Genomic DNA, 15,628 nt, shown 5'->3' with positions numbered 1-15,628 from the left:
ATATCTGAATGGTCCGCAAGTTGGATGTATAGGTCCACAGATATCACCTTGTATTCTTTGCAAGAATGGTATATTTTCTTTAATGTCTTTTGCATAGGATGGTCTCGATCCTACTTTTGCTAAAGAGCAAGCTTTGCAAAACGAATGATATGCTTCAGAAGTAATTCTTTGAACCTTTCTTTGGTTCGTACTTCCTTTTGTTTTAAAGAATGGATGTCCGTGTGAAGTTTTTAATATACGGAGCATCATATCTCGACCTGGGTGTCCCAAACGGTCGTGCCAAAGTTTGTATGTGTCGGAATCCCATAAATTTTCATTCATGACATGGTTGGATTCAATGACTCTAATAGTGGTTGCGTACAATCCACTAGAGCGACACATGAGTTTCTCTAATACTCGTGTATTTCCGTAGTTATTAGAGGTGATGTAAAGGAACTCTTGTCCATTCTCACAATGTGTTTTCACATGAAAATCATTGGCTCTTATATCTTTAAAACTTAATAGGGTTCTTCCAGCCCTTGGAGCATATAAAGCTTCGGCGACATTAATATTTGTGCCATTCGGCAATAGAAATTGAGCTGGTCCACGACCATGAATCAATTGAGATGGTCCTGCCATCGTGGTCACTGAAGATTGACTAGGCGTCATCCATAAGAATAATTGCCTATGTCGTAATATAGTATGTGTGGTGCCACTATCAAGAAGGCATTCCAATTCTCCCGAAGACATACTGAAAAAATAAAGTTCGGAATATTAACACATGTCAATGACATTGATAATGCGATACTTTATTAATAGGGAAAATAGTCAATGATTACATCAAAGTTTCCAAAGTTTATTCCAATATAAAATCAAACTTTATACAAATTGTAATTGCTCAATCCGTTTGGTAATTCCAATAAAATATGACCAGGTAAGTAGAGAGATGTTGGTGGAGCGAGGCTCGCTTAAATACCCCGATCTCAATTACTTGCCTAGACATCATACTTCATTGGGTACGCCACATGAGAAAGAGTCAATTCAATTGTTATTTGACTAAGGCACATTTGCCGTTTTATTGGAAAATAGAAAAGACTATTTTAATCAAAGTCTGCGGCATCCTCGTGCTTTTCATTTTCAGCTTTGAAGTCTTTTATGGTGAGAATAACATCTTCACCATCTTCTTCTTCAGCAAGGTGAGCTTCTTGCTCCCTCATTTCCCTGTACTCCTTGTAGCGTGCAGCTAGTTGAGTACTTGCTTGGCATTGCTTAAACCAATGCTCGATTGATCCACACCTATGACACACGTCATTGTGGTCGACTTTCTTTATTTGAGGTGCACGTTGTGGATATTCCCTAGGCGGGTTGTTGCTGCTACTACCACGGCGTATTATGCGACCTCCACGACCCACAGTGTTACGGCCCATGGTGTTGTTATATTCTCTTTTCCCACGTGTGGAATTGCCACCACGTGTGCTCGCCCCAAAGTTGCGGTTTCCTTCCTTATTGGGGCGGTTGTATGGACCCATTCGTCCGTCATGTCCCCTGTTATTAGGGTATACATGCCCCTTATTAGTAGGGTACCGCTCCTTGCGCCCTTTCTTGGGTGCATTATAATTTGCCTCATGAACGCTTTTGGTTCCTACGGGCCTTGAATTATAATTCTTCACAAGGATATTGTCGTGCTTCTCAAACACCGACAAAATATTGATAAGCTCATTGAACTTCGTAAGTCGTCCAGCATTAAATTCAGTGCGATATTGCTTTGATAGTATAATTGCTGCGACGGGGAAGGTGGAGAGAGTCTTCTCAATTAGCTCTTCTTCTGTGAGAGGTTTTCCACAGAACTTCAGCATGGCTTTTAGCCGAAAAGCTTCTGAATTGTATTCAGCAACAGACTTGAAGTCGGAGAAGCGTATATTGTTTCATTGAACCTTCAAGTCAGGGAGGAGGGAATCTTGGATATTATCAAAGCGCTCTTCTAGCGCTACCCATAGGTCCCTTGCATCTTTGATGGACATATACTCTAATCTGAGTGCTTTGTCCATATGGCGTCGCATCAAGATAATTGCTTGTGCATGCTTTATGGGTGTTCGTTGGAACACAAGGCCCGCGTTTGGTTCCTGGATTATGGGCAATATCCCTTTTGATGTGAGATGGTTCTCAACGTCAGTTTTCCAACTATGGTAATCCGAACCAGTTGAGTCAAGGATTTGAAATTCGAGTCTAGGTTCATTCGACATCCTTGAAATATAAGAAGAAAAAGATGTATTAGTTTCGGAGTTTAAAACTTCCACGAAAAACTAAAACAATAAGATTTCCGAGCTATGCTACCAAGAAATCAATTTCTAAGAATATTTGGATTAGACCGAAACAATGATGTTTAATAGGGTCATAAGTCGATGCTTGCGGACGCTCTTAGTCCGAATATTATGAACACTCTTAGTTCATTGACTACGAACGCTCTTAGTTCGTTTAGCGTGAATTTCTATAATTCCGCTTTTTAATTGTAAGTTCCCAAAAAGAAAAAGGAGGAGAAAAATAAATAAAAACTCAAAAGTGGGAACTTTTAGTAAAGAATACCTTGAAATAGTGTTGTCGGAAATGACCGAAAAATTGCAGGAAAAGTGTCCCGAAAGTTGCCGGAAAAGTGTTCCGAAAGTCGCCGGAAAAGTGTTCCGAAAGTCGCCGGAAAATGGCTTGGAAAGTCGCCGGAAAAGTGTTCCGAAAGTCGCCGGAAAAGTCACCGGAAAGTTGTCGGAAACTGGCCCTGCTGTCGGCAGCAGCTCGGCAGCTGCTCGGCAGATGTCTCGGCAGCTGCTGCGCAGCTGCTCGGCAACTTCTCGGCAGATGCTCGGCAGGGGCTCGGCAGGTGCTCGGCAGGTCTCGGCAGATCCTCTCGGCAGATGCTCGGCAAGTCCTCTCGGCAGGTGCTCGGCAGGTCTCGGCAGATCCTCTCGGCAGGTGCTCGGCAGGTCTCGGCAGATCCTCTCGGCAGATGCTCGGCAGGTGCTCGGCAGGTCTCGGCAGGGCTTCTCGGCAGATCTCGGCAGGGCTTCTCGGCAGCTTCTGCACAGCTGCTCGGCAGGTCTCGGCAGCAGTCTGGCAGAACTCGACAGCGGTCCGGCAGCGGTTCAAAACTTCCGGCAGCCGGTTCGGGCGGTTTCCGGCCGGTTCTGGCGGTTCTGAAACCGGTTCTGGGCTTCTTGGATCAAGGGCTTTGATATGTGCTAGGGTTTGGAGGTTTTTTGTAGGTTTGAAAAAATGGCTTTGATCGGATTATGAACTTCCTCTATTTTGTCAATTTCGATTCTAATTTTAGAGCAATTTCGTGCTGATAACGTGTTTAAGGACAAGCAAAATTGACAGAGAGAGAGAGGGAATAGAGATTCAAGTGTGTGTTTCATTTCATTCAATAGGAGGTATTTATAGGGATACATTTGAAGTAAATAATGATACAACTTGATGGCATCTTCATTTGTAGCCTTCCATTGTGGCATCTCCATTTGCAGCTCCACATTGTGGTTTGTGATGATGATTGCCACACTTGTTCCCCATTGGCATAAAGCTTGACTCACAAGTCACTATACCTATGCTATTCACTCAAATACTTATCTTATACATGACATAGACATTTTATACAATGAACAATACAACATGTTTCATATATACTACAACAGTTTTCATAATTTATGACTCTTTATTTTGCTTCTTGTCTTTCTTTATGAGATTTGTGATACATATAACTTGACGGTACTTGAACATTTTACAACTACTTGAGTCATGGAGTCCTGGTTCTACACACACATTTTGGCTAGGAACTAGCATAGGTGCTTCCTAGGAGGAAAAAAAAGAGAAAGATCCACCTACATGCATAGAATCGTAAGACGGGACAGACACGAAAATTTCTAGAATGATATCAAAATGGTCAATTGAAATATTACAAGAACATTGGTATATTTACCAGTATTTGTTTTAAGGCCATGTCCTGCTCAATAATCTATTCTTCTTCCATTATTTTTTAGGAAAGACGCAACTTTGACTAAAATGTTTCTCGAATTTTTCTTCAAGAGAAGGGGGAAAATTGTATGATGAAATCAATGGAGAGCGTTTCAATATCTCTTGAATTTTCGTCTAGGGTACATAGAGGGACAATGTGTTTGAAGTTTGAGGACAGCCAAGAACTTGGCTATAGTGAGCTCCCAATAGTGACAACTCCAGGTTTGCTACTCGTTTTTGTCAAAGTCTCAAAACGAGCCAAGATTAATGCCTAGAATAACCCATACGCTAATTCGGTAATTCCTGAACTTTCAAGGAAGCAAATGGCCGTGGTCCACACTTCATTAAGAAATACAGCTACTTGGGTGCGTGGTACATATGTATCCCAAGTTGTAATTGCTCAACCACATTTGTTGCAGCAAATGCAAATGGCTTTTACTGTACGGCTGCTTCTGCTTATTTCCTCATTGTTTCTGATTCCAGTAGCGGTACTTGCCCAAACTAATGGTAGAGTATCAGTGGGTGCTTCTCTCTCCGCATCTGCTAACTCCTCATGGCTTTCTCCTTCTGGTCATTTCGCCTTTGGTTTTCAACAACTTGAAAACAGTGATCTTTTCTTGCTTTCTGTATGGTATGCCAAGATTCCAGACAGAACCATAGTTTGGTATGCAAATAATGGGGATAGTCCTGCAGTTGCAGCTAAAGGTTCACTTGTGAATTTGACTGCTGCCAGTGGACTAGTGCTTACAAGTCCTCAGGGTGCTCAGCTTTGGAAATCTGGGTCCATTTCTGGAGTTGCCTTCGGGGTCTTGAATGATACAGGCAACTTTGTTCTTGAAGATGACAATTCAGAGAGTTTATGGGAGACCTTCGATAATCTAACTCATACCATTTTACCCGGGCAGGATATCGGAAAAGGAGGGAAGCTTTGGTCTCAACAATCCGAGACTAACTTTTCGAAAGGAAGATTCGAGCTACGTATGCAAGATGATGGCAATCTTGTGCTTGTCACCATAAACTTGCCAACTGAGATTGCCAACAATCCTTACTATGCGAGTGACACTACTGGTGACTCTAATTCTTCTGCTGGTACAAAGCTGGAGTTCAGTAGCTCAGGCTACATGTATATTCTGAGAGAGAATGGCGAAAAATTCACCATCAAGGAAGCAGAGACAGTCTCAACTAGGAGCTTCTATCTTAGAGCAACCCTCAACTTTGATGGGGTTTTTGCTAAATACGCTCACCCGAAAAATCCCACGGGTAATGTAAGCTGGAGTATTGTTTCGTCAGTGCCAGATAACATATGCAGTGCTACGACGGTTGAATATTCAGGTTTAGCTGTATGTGGCCTATACAGTATCTGCACTCTCCAAGATCAGAGGCCAACCTGTGAATGCCCACCAGGATACTCTTTATTGGATTCGAATGATCCGAATGGCAACTGCAAACCGGGTTTTGTACCAAGTTGTGAAGATGAGCTTAACTCCACAACTGATATATATGAAGTTCAGATGCTGAACAATACGGATTGGCCAAACTCTGATTTTTTGCAGTTTCCTTCTACTCCAGAGCGTTGCAATCAATCTTGCTTTGAAGATTGTTTGTGTGCTGTTGCTATTTACAGAATTGAAACCTGTTGGAAAAAGAAGTTACCTCTTTCAAATGGGAGAGTGGATAGCAGGCTTAATTCACAGGCCTTCATCAAAGTCAGGAAGGGTAATTCAACTCAACAAGTTCCCCAAACGCCAAATCCGGATGATAGGAAGAAGACTATAAAATCGAAGACTTTGATGCCCGTGGAGTCCATTCTTTTGGGTACCTCTGGCTTTGTTAATTTTATGTTAATAGCTGCGGTTTGTTTGGGATGTCTTTTCATTTTCCGGAAAAACCATGTAAGATGTACCCAAAATGATTTGGACACAAATTTGCATTCATTTAGTTACAAAGAGCTTGAAGAAGCTACAAATGGATTCGAGGAAGAATTGGGAAGGGGTTCCTTTGGAGTTGTTTACAAAGGGAAAATAGAAACTAGTTCTGGTGTTGAAGTGGCAGTGAAGAAGCTAAGCTCCTTGATGCAAGATGGTGAGAAGGAATTCAAGACAGAGGTGAACGTAATTGGTAGGACACATCATAAGAATCTGGTTCACCTGGTTGGATATTGTGAAGAGGGACAACAACGGATGCTTGTATATGAATTCTTGAGCAATGGCACATTAGCAAGCTTCCTTTTTGCTGATACAAGACCAAGTTGGAGACTTCGAATTGAAATTGCATATGGAGTTGCCAAAGGACTTCTATACTTGCATGAACAGTGTAGCACTCAGATCATCCATTGTGATATAAAGCCTCAGAACATACTTCTCGATGATTATTACAATGCTCGGATCTCTGATTTTGGACTGGCAAAGCTTTTAATGATGAATCAGAGCAAGACGCATACTGTCATAAGAGGAACAAAAGGGTATGTTGCCCCTGAGTGGTTCAGGAATATGCCAATCACTACCAAAGTTGATGTGTACAGCTTTGGTGTTGTGCTGCTAGAGGTCATTTGCTGTAGGAGAAGCGTTGATATGGAAAATTACACAGATAAGAGAGCCATTTTAACTGATTGGGTTTATGATTGCTACCGTGGAGGATTGTTGGAAGCCGTTGTAGATAACGAAATTGAGGCATTGCATGAGAAAACAAAGCTGGAAAGGTTTGTCATGGTTGCTATCTGGTGTATTCAAGAAGATCCATTACTTCGTCCCACTATGAGGACAGTTGTGCGGATGCTCGAAGGAGTGGTGGAAGTGAAAAATCCACCATGTCCATCGCCATATAGCCGCATAGGCTGAAACCTGGTTTCTCTCTGTAGTACTGGCAATTGAAGTTCTAGCTTTCCTGCATATCAATCTTGTACTAGTAAACTTTGTTTCCCCCCCCTCCCATACTGTGATCACTTAAAGTTATATATGATCTTCTTATGATGGTGTAGTAGCCTTCCTTTTAATTTGTTAATGATCACTAATTTGAGATTTGTTTTGTTTGATCTTGGGTCATTGAAGCTGCGCGCTGTGTACTTTTTGTTTGAGGTTTAATTATTATGAAAAATAACAAATAAAGTGAATTTTGTTGTAAAACAAAAATAATAGCATTTCAAAGAGAGAGAGAGTTTGGATGCAGAGAATGAAGTGTACGTATTCCTATTCATCTTACCATGAGATTTATATAGAATTATCTCATGTACACAAAAGGTAAACATTTAATAGCTACACCAATCACTCAAATGATTACAAATCAATTACCTATAATTACGATTTGTTTTGTAAGCCTTTTGCCTCTGGGCTCATGAATTTCAAACCAAAAATTAAAAAATTACCTACACTTACAATTCAATAAATTGCTAATTATAAATCTGACCTCAATCACCAATCAATCCTGATTTGCATCTATCATACAACACCTTTCATGAATAGCCACATAAGTACTTAGTCATTGTAAAGCTACTTCTATAGTTTCCACTCTTGTTTGCTAGTATGCATTGCGTGTTTGACAAGCAAGATTTAGTCTTTTTTCTCGACTCGGCGTTAAATGTCTCATGTACAATACACGTCAGTCCTTTTTTCCATCCATAGGACTTAGAAAAGCTTGGACTTTTATTCCTCCTCCAGTTATATATTTCAGTTTTTGTTTTATCTTTGAAGGATGTATAACTGCTTAAGCACATTGGTGCTGGTAAGATATCATGGCCTTTACTGTACAGTTGTTTCTGTTTATTTCGTCATTATTTCTGCTACCAGTTTCTATGCCTGCGCAAAGTAATGGTAGCCAAGCAATAGGTGCTTCTTTCTCTGTTGCAGTTAACTCTTCGTGGCTTAATACAGCGACCTTCATCAAAGTTAGTGAGACCAACTCAACTCTTCAGGTTCCTCCAAAGCCAAGTCCAGATGATAAGAAGAAGAACAAGACCACTTCAATACTTTTGGGTACCTCTGTCTTTGTCAATTTTATTTTAATTGCTGCAGTTTGTCTCGGAGTTCTCATCTACCGGAAGAAACATGCAAGGTTCACTGGAAATGAGTTGGAAACAAATTTGGTTTGTTTTAGTTACAAGGAGCTTGAAGAAGCTACAAATGGATTCAGTGAAGAATTAGGGAGGGGTTCTTTTGGAGTTGTTTACAAAGGGATAATACATATTGGTTCTGGTCTCCAAGTAGCAGTGAAGAAGCTAAACAGTGTTATACAAGAGGGTGAGCAGGAATTCAAGACAGAGCTCAACGTAATCGGTAAGACACATCACAAGAATCTTGTTCAACTGGTTGGATATTGTGACGAGGGAGAGCAACTACCACGGTTACTTGTATATGAACTACTGAGCAATGGCACATTAGCAAGCTTCCTTTTTGGTGATACGAAACCCAGTTGGACTCAACGAATTGAGATTGCTTATGGAGTTGCCAATGGACTAATGTACTTGCATGAGGAGTGCAGAACACAGATTATACATTGTGATATAAAGCCTCAGAACGTACTTCTCGATGAACATTACAATGCTCGGATCTCTGATTTCGGATTGGCAAAGCTTTTAATACTAAATCAGAGCCATACGCTTACTGCCATAAGAGGAACAAAAGGGTATGTTGCACCTGAGTGGTTTCGGAATATGCCAATCACTACCAAAGTCGATGTGTATAGCTTCGGCGTTGTGCTGCTAGAGATCATCTTCTGTAGGAGAAATGTTGATATGGAAAACAAATGTGAAGACAAAGCAATTTTAGCCAATTGGGTTTATGATTGCTATCGAAAGGGTGTATTAGGTGAGGCTCTAGATCAAGAAGCTGAGGCCTTGTATGATACACGGAAGGCCTTGGAAAATATTGTGATGATTGCTATGTGGTGCATTCAAGAAGACCCGTCTCTTCGACCCACAATGAGGATGGTTGTGCAGATGCTTGAAGGAGCAGTGGAAGTACATGTTCCACCATGTCCATCCCCATATACTGGAGCAAGCCTTAAATCACTTTAGTTGGTAAAATAAGTAGTGTTGTTGTTGTTGTTTTTTTTTTTTTTTTGCTTTCATGTGTCATCAGTTTTAATTTTATTAAGAAACAAATAATTTGATTTGCTTGTCAGTTCTATATTATCAGCTGTATCCATTTCTTGAAAGTTGCTGCAGATGAAATTAACACCTGCTATGCTATGAAAAGAAGTTAAGAAGCCCTAGAAGATCCAACAACAAAGTAATCCCATCTAGTAACACGAAATGGAAATAAAGAAGAGTCTTGGCACCTAATCCAATCATCTAAAATGGTAATCAATAAAAAGAGCTCAAGGCAACTTTTGGTTCTCACTCTGTGTTTCTATATCCTAGTGTGGTTGTTTTGCATGTGATAATGATCATGGATTTTGGATGTAAAGTTTAATAAACATAGTGGCAGGAAATTAGATTTGCCTTTGCCTGATTTACAAGAAATGATGTAATTCTACTATCAAATGATACCGACACACCCAAAGCCGCCCCAAACTCTTTTGGTCCAGTTTGATTGTCAATTCGGCTTTTTGGCAACTGCCGGTGTAATTAGAAGAATCATATTATTTTCCGGACCACCGCATACGAGGTGGCTCGTCCCAAGTAATTGGTCTACATGCTTGACGTCTCCCTCTGAGGAAAAAAAAAAAAAAAGCACTATTTGGTCTGCATGAAAAATACTACTGGTTGTCTGGTTCTTTTCAAAAGGAAAAATACTAGTGGTTAATCGTAAAATTTTTACAGTGTAATTGATGTATCAAAACTCCATGTTACCTAATATCGTTTTAATCATTGGTGTGGTTCATGTCTTAATTTCATGGAAACTGGGACCCATATAATTTTCAAAAAAAAAAAAAATTGCATGACCATATTTTCTACTCATAAGTGTGGATAGCAAATGATATTTTGGCCAAAATCATATGTTCTGATTTTCGTGTGAAAACTTTTCCACTCTCAAGTAATGATTTTTAAATTTCAACTTACGGAACTCAAAAATAACAACGCGTGCAATTTATTTTATTATTTTTCAAAGTCTAATGACAATAAAATTTTGAGGTTTTGATATTCTTTCAATTGAACACATTCTAAAAATCAAGCTTTACAAATAATGAGCTTATGATCAGTGGCGGCGCCAGAAACTAAGGGTTACTGGGGCACAAAAATAAAATAATAATATCAAAACATAAAAAAATCTTGGAAAATAACAAAAAAATTTGTGATTGAGTTGAGAGTCAATACATGTTGCAACTATGCTTTTCTATTTTACAAGAGTTTTCCAAATCACTAAAAAGTAACAACGAGTGACGGAGCTAGAACCTCATCCTAGGTGAGGACCTTTCGAAATTGAAAATAAAAAATTTTAGTAGTCAAATTATATATCAAAACTTAAAATTTCCGATAAAAAAATTTGATAGAAATATTATAATCTAAAAATAAGATTATTTAAGATAAAAATATTGTTAAAATTATGTCAAGTTCATAATAGCAAGCCACACAAAAAAAATAGTAATATTAATAGTTATTAGTGCTACAAGCTAGAATTAAACCTTTGGAAAAAATTTAAACAATAAGTACTGAAGGTAGCCAGAATCAAACCTCAGACTTCTAACATATCAAAACATAGCCAAGACCACTGCACTATGCAAGCTGTTTGTGATTCCTTCTAACTTAACTGATTTTATACTAAAAGTTTACTGGGTCACGGGACCCAGTGTGCCCCAATGGGCTCCGCCACTGCTTATATATGATACTTGAGAACTTTAAGAAGAAAAAATATTGTTAACAACGTTTAATTTTTTTGGCATGCCATTGCATTACACAGATGTACCCATAGCCATCTCCCAACATGTGAAACTAGAGGTGTTAAACGGGCCGCTTTGGCACAAGCTAGACTCGTTTAATAACGACCCAGCATTGGTCCAAGCAAGATTATAGGTGATTTGGGCTAGCACGGCCCATTGTTGAGGAGCGGGTTGGGCCGAGGTATATTGACCCATGGGCCTGTTGTTGGATCATATTTCATTCATATATATATATATATATATATATATATATATATATATATATTGGTGCCCTAAAACATGAAAATTACTTGTCTTAAAGTGTAATTTAGTGTTGACTAATTCAATTTCACGTTTTGTAGGAAATCATGACAATAGTGCTAAAATACTAATTCCAAGCTTGGCCGGGAATGTGGAGTTAGAGAAAAGAATGAAGAAAAGCCTGAAAATTGAAGTCTGATGCGAAAGTCAAATTCCAGAGAAATTTCCATGCATCCCCACTCATGGCGGTGCAATGTATTTTCCGGACATCTTCGTGGAGGACCAAGGAGTAGGAGTAACATGCACTTATATCATTACATCTATTCACAAGCATTCTATCATAACCAAATCCCAAGCCATTTAGCTCAAAACCAACTACATCTCTTTTCCATCTTTTCCACACCACCTCAACTCTCTTTATTACCCAAAAGCATCACTTAAAATCTGTCATGTTTTAGGTGTAATCACCATATATATTTTCTCCATAATTACCTACCCTAATCTACACCATCACTCCCTTTACATTTTTTCCTTGATTTTGGAATCTGTTACCACTCTCACACTACCAGAAAAATCGCCTTCCATGGCCCACAAAGTGTGTCATAAAAGACAAATTACGCCACAGAAAAGTGTTGTAAATGGCCATGTTGTAAAAGACAAAACTCTTTTACGGTGTGCTAGAGGAAAGCCGTAAAAACCCCCACCAGCACGCCGTGAAAGACATAAATAGTAAGTGTTGTAAAAGGGTTTTTAGAGATTCTTAATTTCGATTTTGAAGTATAAAAGCACGCCGTAATTGATCTTAAAAGCACGCTGTGATTGATCTCAAAAGCACGCTGGAAAAGGTAAAAATAAGCGCTGTAAAAGGGTTTTAGAAATTTTTTATTTTGATTTTGAAATATAAAAGCACGCCTAAATTGATCTCAGAAGCATGCCGTGATTGATTAGCAAGCACGTCGTGAATGATTAACAAGCACTTCGTGATTGATCTTAGAAGCATGCCATAGCTACTCTCTTTTGCTTCATCTACCATTTCACACATCTATTTTCCTAGATAATCACCTCATCTTGCTATAAGTGAGACCATTACCCACACCACCCCATTATATCTTTTTCTCTCTCTATTCTCTACACAATCCACTATCTCCTCCACTCCAAATCTTCCATCACTACCACTATTTCTTATCCTCTACCTCCATTAACACCACCACTACTCCACCATTTTCTCCATCCTCATTTCTCTCATCAAATTCTTCATTTAATATACCTACTCAACCATAACATATTACTCACACATCATTTATATCATCATCAAGAGCAAGGAGCATCACCACCGCTTCTACCACCTTGAGCACCATTTTGGAGCATCACACTATCATCAATCCGGCACACCAATAAGCCTATTCTCTCCTCTCTTAACCTAGATTTTACTTTGATGCATTTTGATTGTGAAGTTAGTGTGTAATTATGAGTGAGTAGTTAATTGTTGGGGCTAGGTTGAAAGTTTTAGCCAATCTTGTATTGATTTGATGTTTGAATATATGTTTAATGCAATTTCAACAATCACCTTCACATGCTAAATCAAGAAGCAAATGTTTGTATTTGAATCTAGCTAATTTGAAATATATAGTATTTGTCATTACATGAACAATGTTTAGAGAGTAGCTAACTTTGGACATTAAGAGAATGAAAGCACACTAGTTGTGTGCATGTGAAAGTTATGAATTAAATTCACCTAGAACTAGGATTGGCTTGCTTGCATGATTCCCTCGTCTCTAAGCCCTAAGCACTTAGGTTTAGCATTTAGATACCTAACCGAATTGAAATGTTTGACCTTAAGTAGTTAAGCGGTTACTTGATATCACAAAAGGAGATTGTCCATTGTAATACCTAACCGAATGCAATGAGGGGAATTGGATATATTGGACAGGATGATTGACATTTATCTTTGACCATCAATACTTGAAAGGGAGGCTAGAGCATCAATACATGGAAAACCTCAAGCTCTAACTTCCATCCATCATTCACAACTTAGGCTTAGTTTGGCATTGCTTTTGGAGCTGCTTTTGGGGTTGCTTCTGCTTTTGGACTTAAGATATGGTGTTTGGTAAACTCTCTAGAAGCTGCTTTTGGTCCAAATAGATTCTCCCAGAAGCTGAAAGTGAGAAGCAACCAAGTGCTAGCTTTTGAAAGTTGCTTCTCTGGAAAACACGGAGTGAACAGTGCTTCTTTAATGAAATTTATCAAATTCCCGATTTTGTCCTCATCATTTTCTAAAATTTACACTGAACCCAGTCATTTTTCTTCATCTGTATTCTGAGCATGATTCATACTCATCGGAAGAAATCGAGAGAGGGCGCTGACATTTTTTCCCTCTCAGTCTCTCTCTTCGACCGTCGAGGCTTCGACGACCCTCGCTCTCATCGACGGTAACTCAGTGACGGACTGCAGTCGAATAGTTGATCGATCTGTCTGGGTTTTTACTTTCTGGGTTTTCAATCAATCTCTCAAGTGTTCGAATAGCCTCGAACTCTTGGTTGCTCTCTTCCTCAAGCAGCAAAGCAAAAATTCTTGGTTGCTTTCCGGTTCGATTTCTGAGTTATGGAATTGATCAAGTTGTTTTGGACGTTAGTTACTGATTGAAATTGAATTGTATTGTATATTTATATTGCATCTGTTTTGAAATTTGGCATCAGTTTTGCCAGTTTTGATGGGAATTGAATTGCATCTGTCTTGGTATTTGGATGGAAATTGAAATTGTATCTGATATGAAATTGTTTAGGTGGAGGTGGAAACAAATTGGTGATTTCCCAAAGGGGGTTCTGGAAAGCATTGTGGGGATTAAACTCATTAAAGCATCCAAGTAAAGTGAAAATCTTTATGTGGAGAGAATGTTGCAACTGTTGCTAAAGATTGTTGGCTTTTCATGGAAGCATATTTATGATTGTAGATTTGTAATTGACAATTACAATATTGTTATTCAGAACGTTTTGAATCACAGTTTGTTTTGTTTGTTTGTTTTGATGCTTGTTTCATATTATAGCAGATTAATTGGAATTGCAAAGTTGTGGCATTCCAAGCTTTGGGTTTTCTAATGATGGATGAATTAGTTTGGGAAGGACACTCTAATTAAGGTTCTTGGTAATCATGCAGCTTTGGACCAGAATTGTGATTTTAGTTTGGTTTTGATATACAGGGGATCACAGGAGCCACAAGCTCAGCCACGTCCCGAGGATGCTCCAGCACAGCAGTCCTATTATCCTCACTCTGTTAACTCCCCGAGCTCTTCTCGTCCTTTAACTCCGAGTTGAACCTCTTCTTCTTCCAATTTGAGTTCTAGGGGTAACTCCCCGTCACCTGTTTCTCCCACTGAAGCTGCTGGTGTTATTGCTTCTTTGAAGGACAAAAGGTAGGGATCCTGGTGCTACAGATATCTATTGATTGTATATAAATAATGGTTTACTCATAGCACAGTTTTTTTAATTCCATGATCCTCATTATTCACCGTCTATTAAGTTCATGTTTCTAGGTTGGTGTATATCTACTTGTTGCTTCTTGTGCATCAGATTAGATAATCTGCAAATGCTTGTTCAGTCCTTTTGTTGCCATCCCTTACTGCTTGTTCTGGGGTAGTTGTAAGTTTTGTTTGAACTGGTTCATGACTTGAAATTGAGAACATACCTCAGAAGGTTTTGATAGACCGAAGAATGTTGAAAAGTAGTTGATGACTAATAGATGAATTGATACTGATCAGGATGAAAAGATGAGCTAATTTGTTCTCTTGTCATCAAGCTTTGTTCCTAGTGTTGAATCTTTCTCTGTAGATGAATAAACTTAAGTAAAGTACTTTCTTTTTCCTTAGTAAGCCCCCGGCCTTTTTCTTTTTTTAATATTGTTTCTACTTGTTATTCTTTTGCAGCGAGACCTATCAGTACTATGATTTGTCTTTCTGCCTTCCAGGTTAGCCTTTAGGACCGTAGTGACATTCTTTTTATGCAATAATTATGGAAGAAGCAACTGAAACCTGATATAGTTATTCAATGGAAGCCTTCGGGGACAATTCTAGTGTTCCTACACTCGCAAAGCCCATTCATGAAGGCCTGTTTTTGAGGCCTATAATAATTTCTTTGCTATGTCTAGCAACACTAGGGGGGCAACACTATACAATACTAAGCCTAAACCCTAAATTTTTACAGCTTTGTATATGAATATTCATGCTATTATATTAAAAAAAAAAAAAATACTAAGCCCATTTTGGGTAAATATTTTCGTTGATTGTTTGTTTATTATTAGAGTCAAAATGAATTTTGGGTAAATATCTTCTTCATCGGGCGTATCCAATGGGATGTGATGTCTAGTTTGGATACGAGAAGTGCTGACAAAGGGTCTCGTCCCCTGTCAATCAAGTGAGCTGAGCTCCGCCAAAATCGTTCCTCTCTTCACCTGGTCATGTTCCAAAGGAGTTACCGAAAGGAGAAGAGAAATATCCCTAAGTCCAAAACGTTTTTTCTTGTATGTTGCGTCACTTTATGTGTTGTTCTTGTTTTTGTTTTGTTTTGAGTCTTAGGATGCCCTTTCAACTGTCTGTGATGAGTTT

General features: G+C 39.0%; 2 protein-coding genes across 2 annotated transcripts; both read left to right on the top strand.

The window, feature by feature from the left end:
- Positions 1-4,114: 4,114 nt before the first annotated feature.
- LOC133732647 (G-type lectin S-receptor-like serine/threonine-protein kinase RLK1) lies at positions 4,115-7,004 on the top strand. Its single transcript, XM_062160235.1, has one exon. The coding sequence runs from the start codon at positions 4,302-4,304 to the stop codon at positions 6,813-6,815; it is 2,514 nt and encodes an 837-aa protein (XP_062016219.1). The 5' UTR covers positions 4,115-4,301; the 3' UTR covers positions 6,816-7,004.
- A 535-nt stretch (positions 7,005-7,539) lies between these two features.
- Positions 7,540-9,066, top strand: LOC133732650 (G-type lectin S-receptor-like serine/threonine-protein kinase RLK1). The gene has a single exon (XM_062160238.1). The coding sequence runs from the start codon at positions 7,706-7,708 to the stop codon at positions 8,984-8,986; it is 1,281 nt and encodes a 426-aa protein (XP_062016222.1). The 5' UTR covers positions 7,540-7,705; the 3' UTR covers positions 8,987-9,066.
- The last annotated feature ends 6,562 nt before the right edge of the window (positions 9,067-15,628 follow it).

The sequence above is a fragment of the Rosa rugosa genome, chromosome 2 (assembly GCF_958449725.1).
Source record: "Rosa rugosa chromosome 2, drRosRugo1.1, whole genome shotgun sequence".
Taxonomy (NCBI): Eukaryota; Viridiplantae; Streptophyta; class Magnoliopsida; order Rosales; family Rosaceae; genus Rosa; species Rosa rugosa.
Note: the sequence above shows the minus strand (reverse complement) of the source record. Positions and strands in the feature narration are given on the sequence as shown.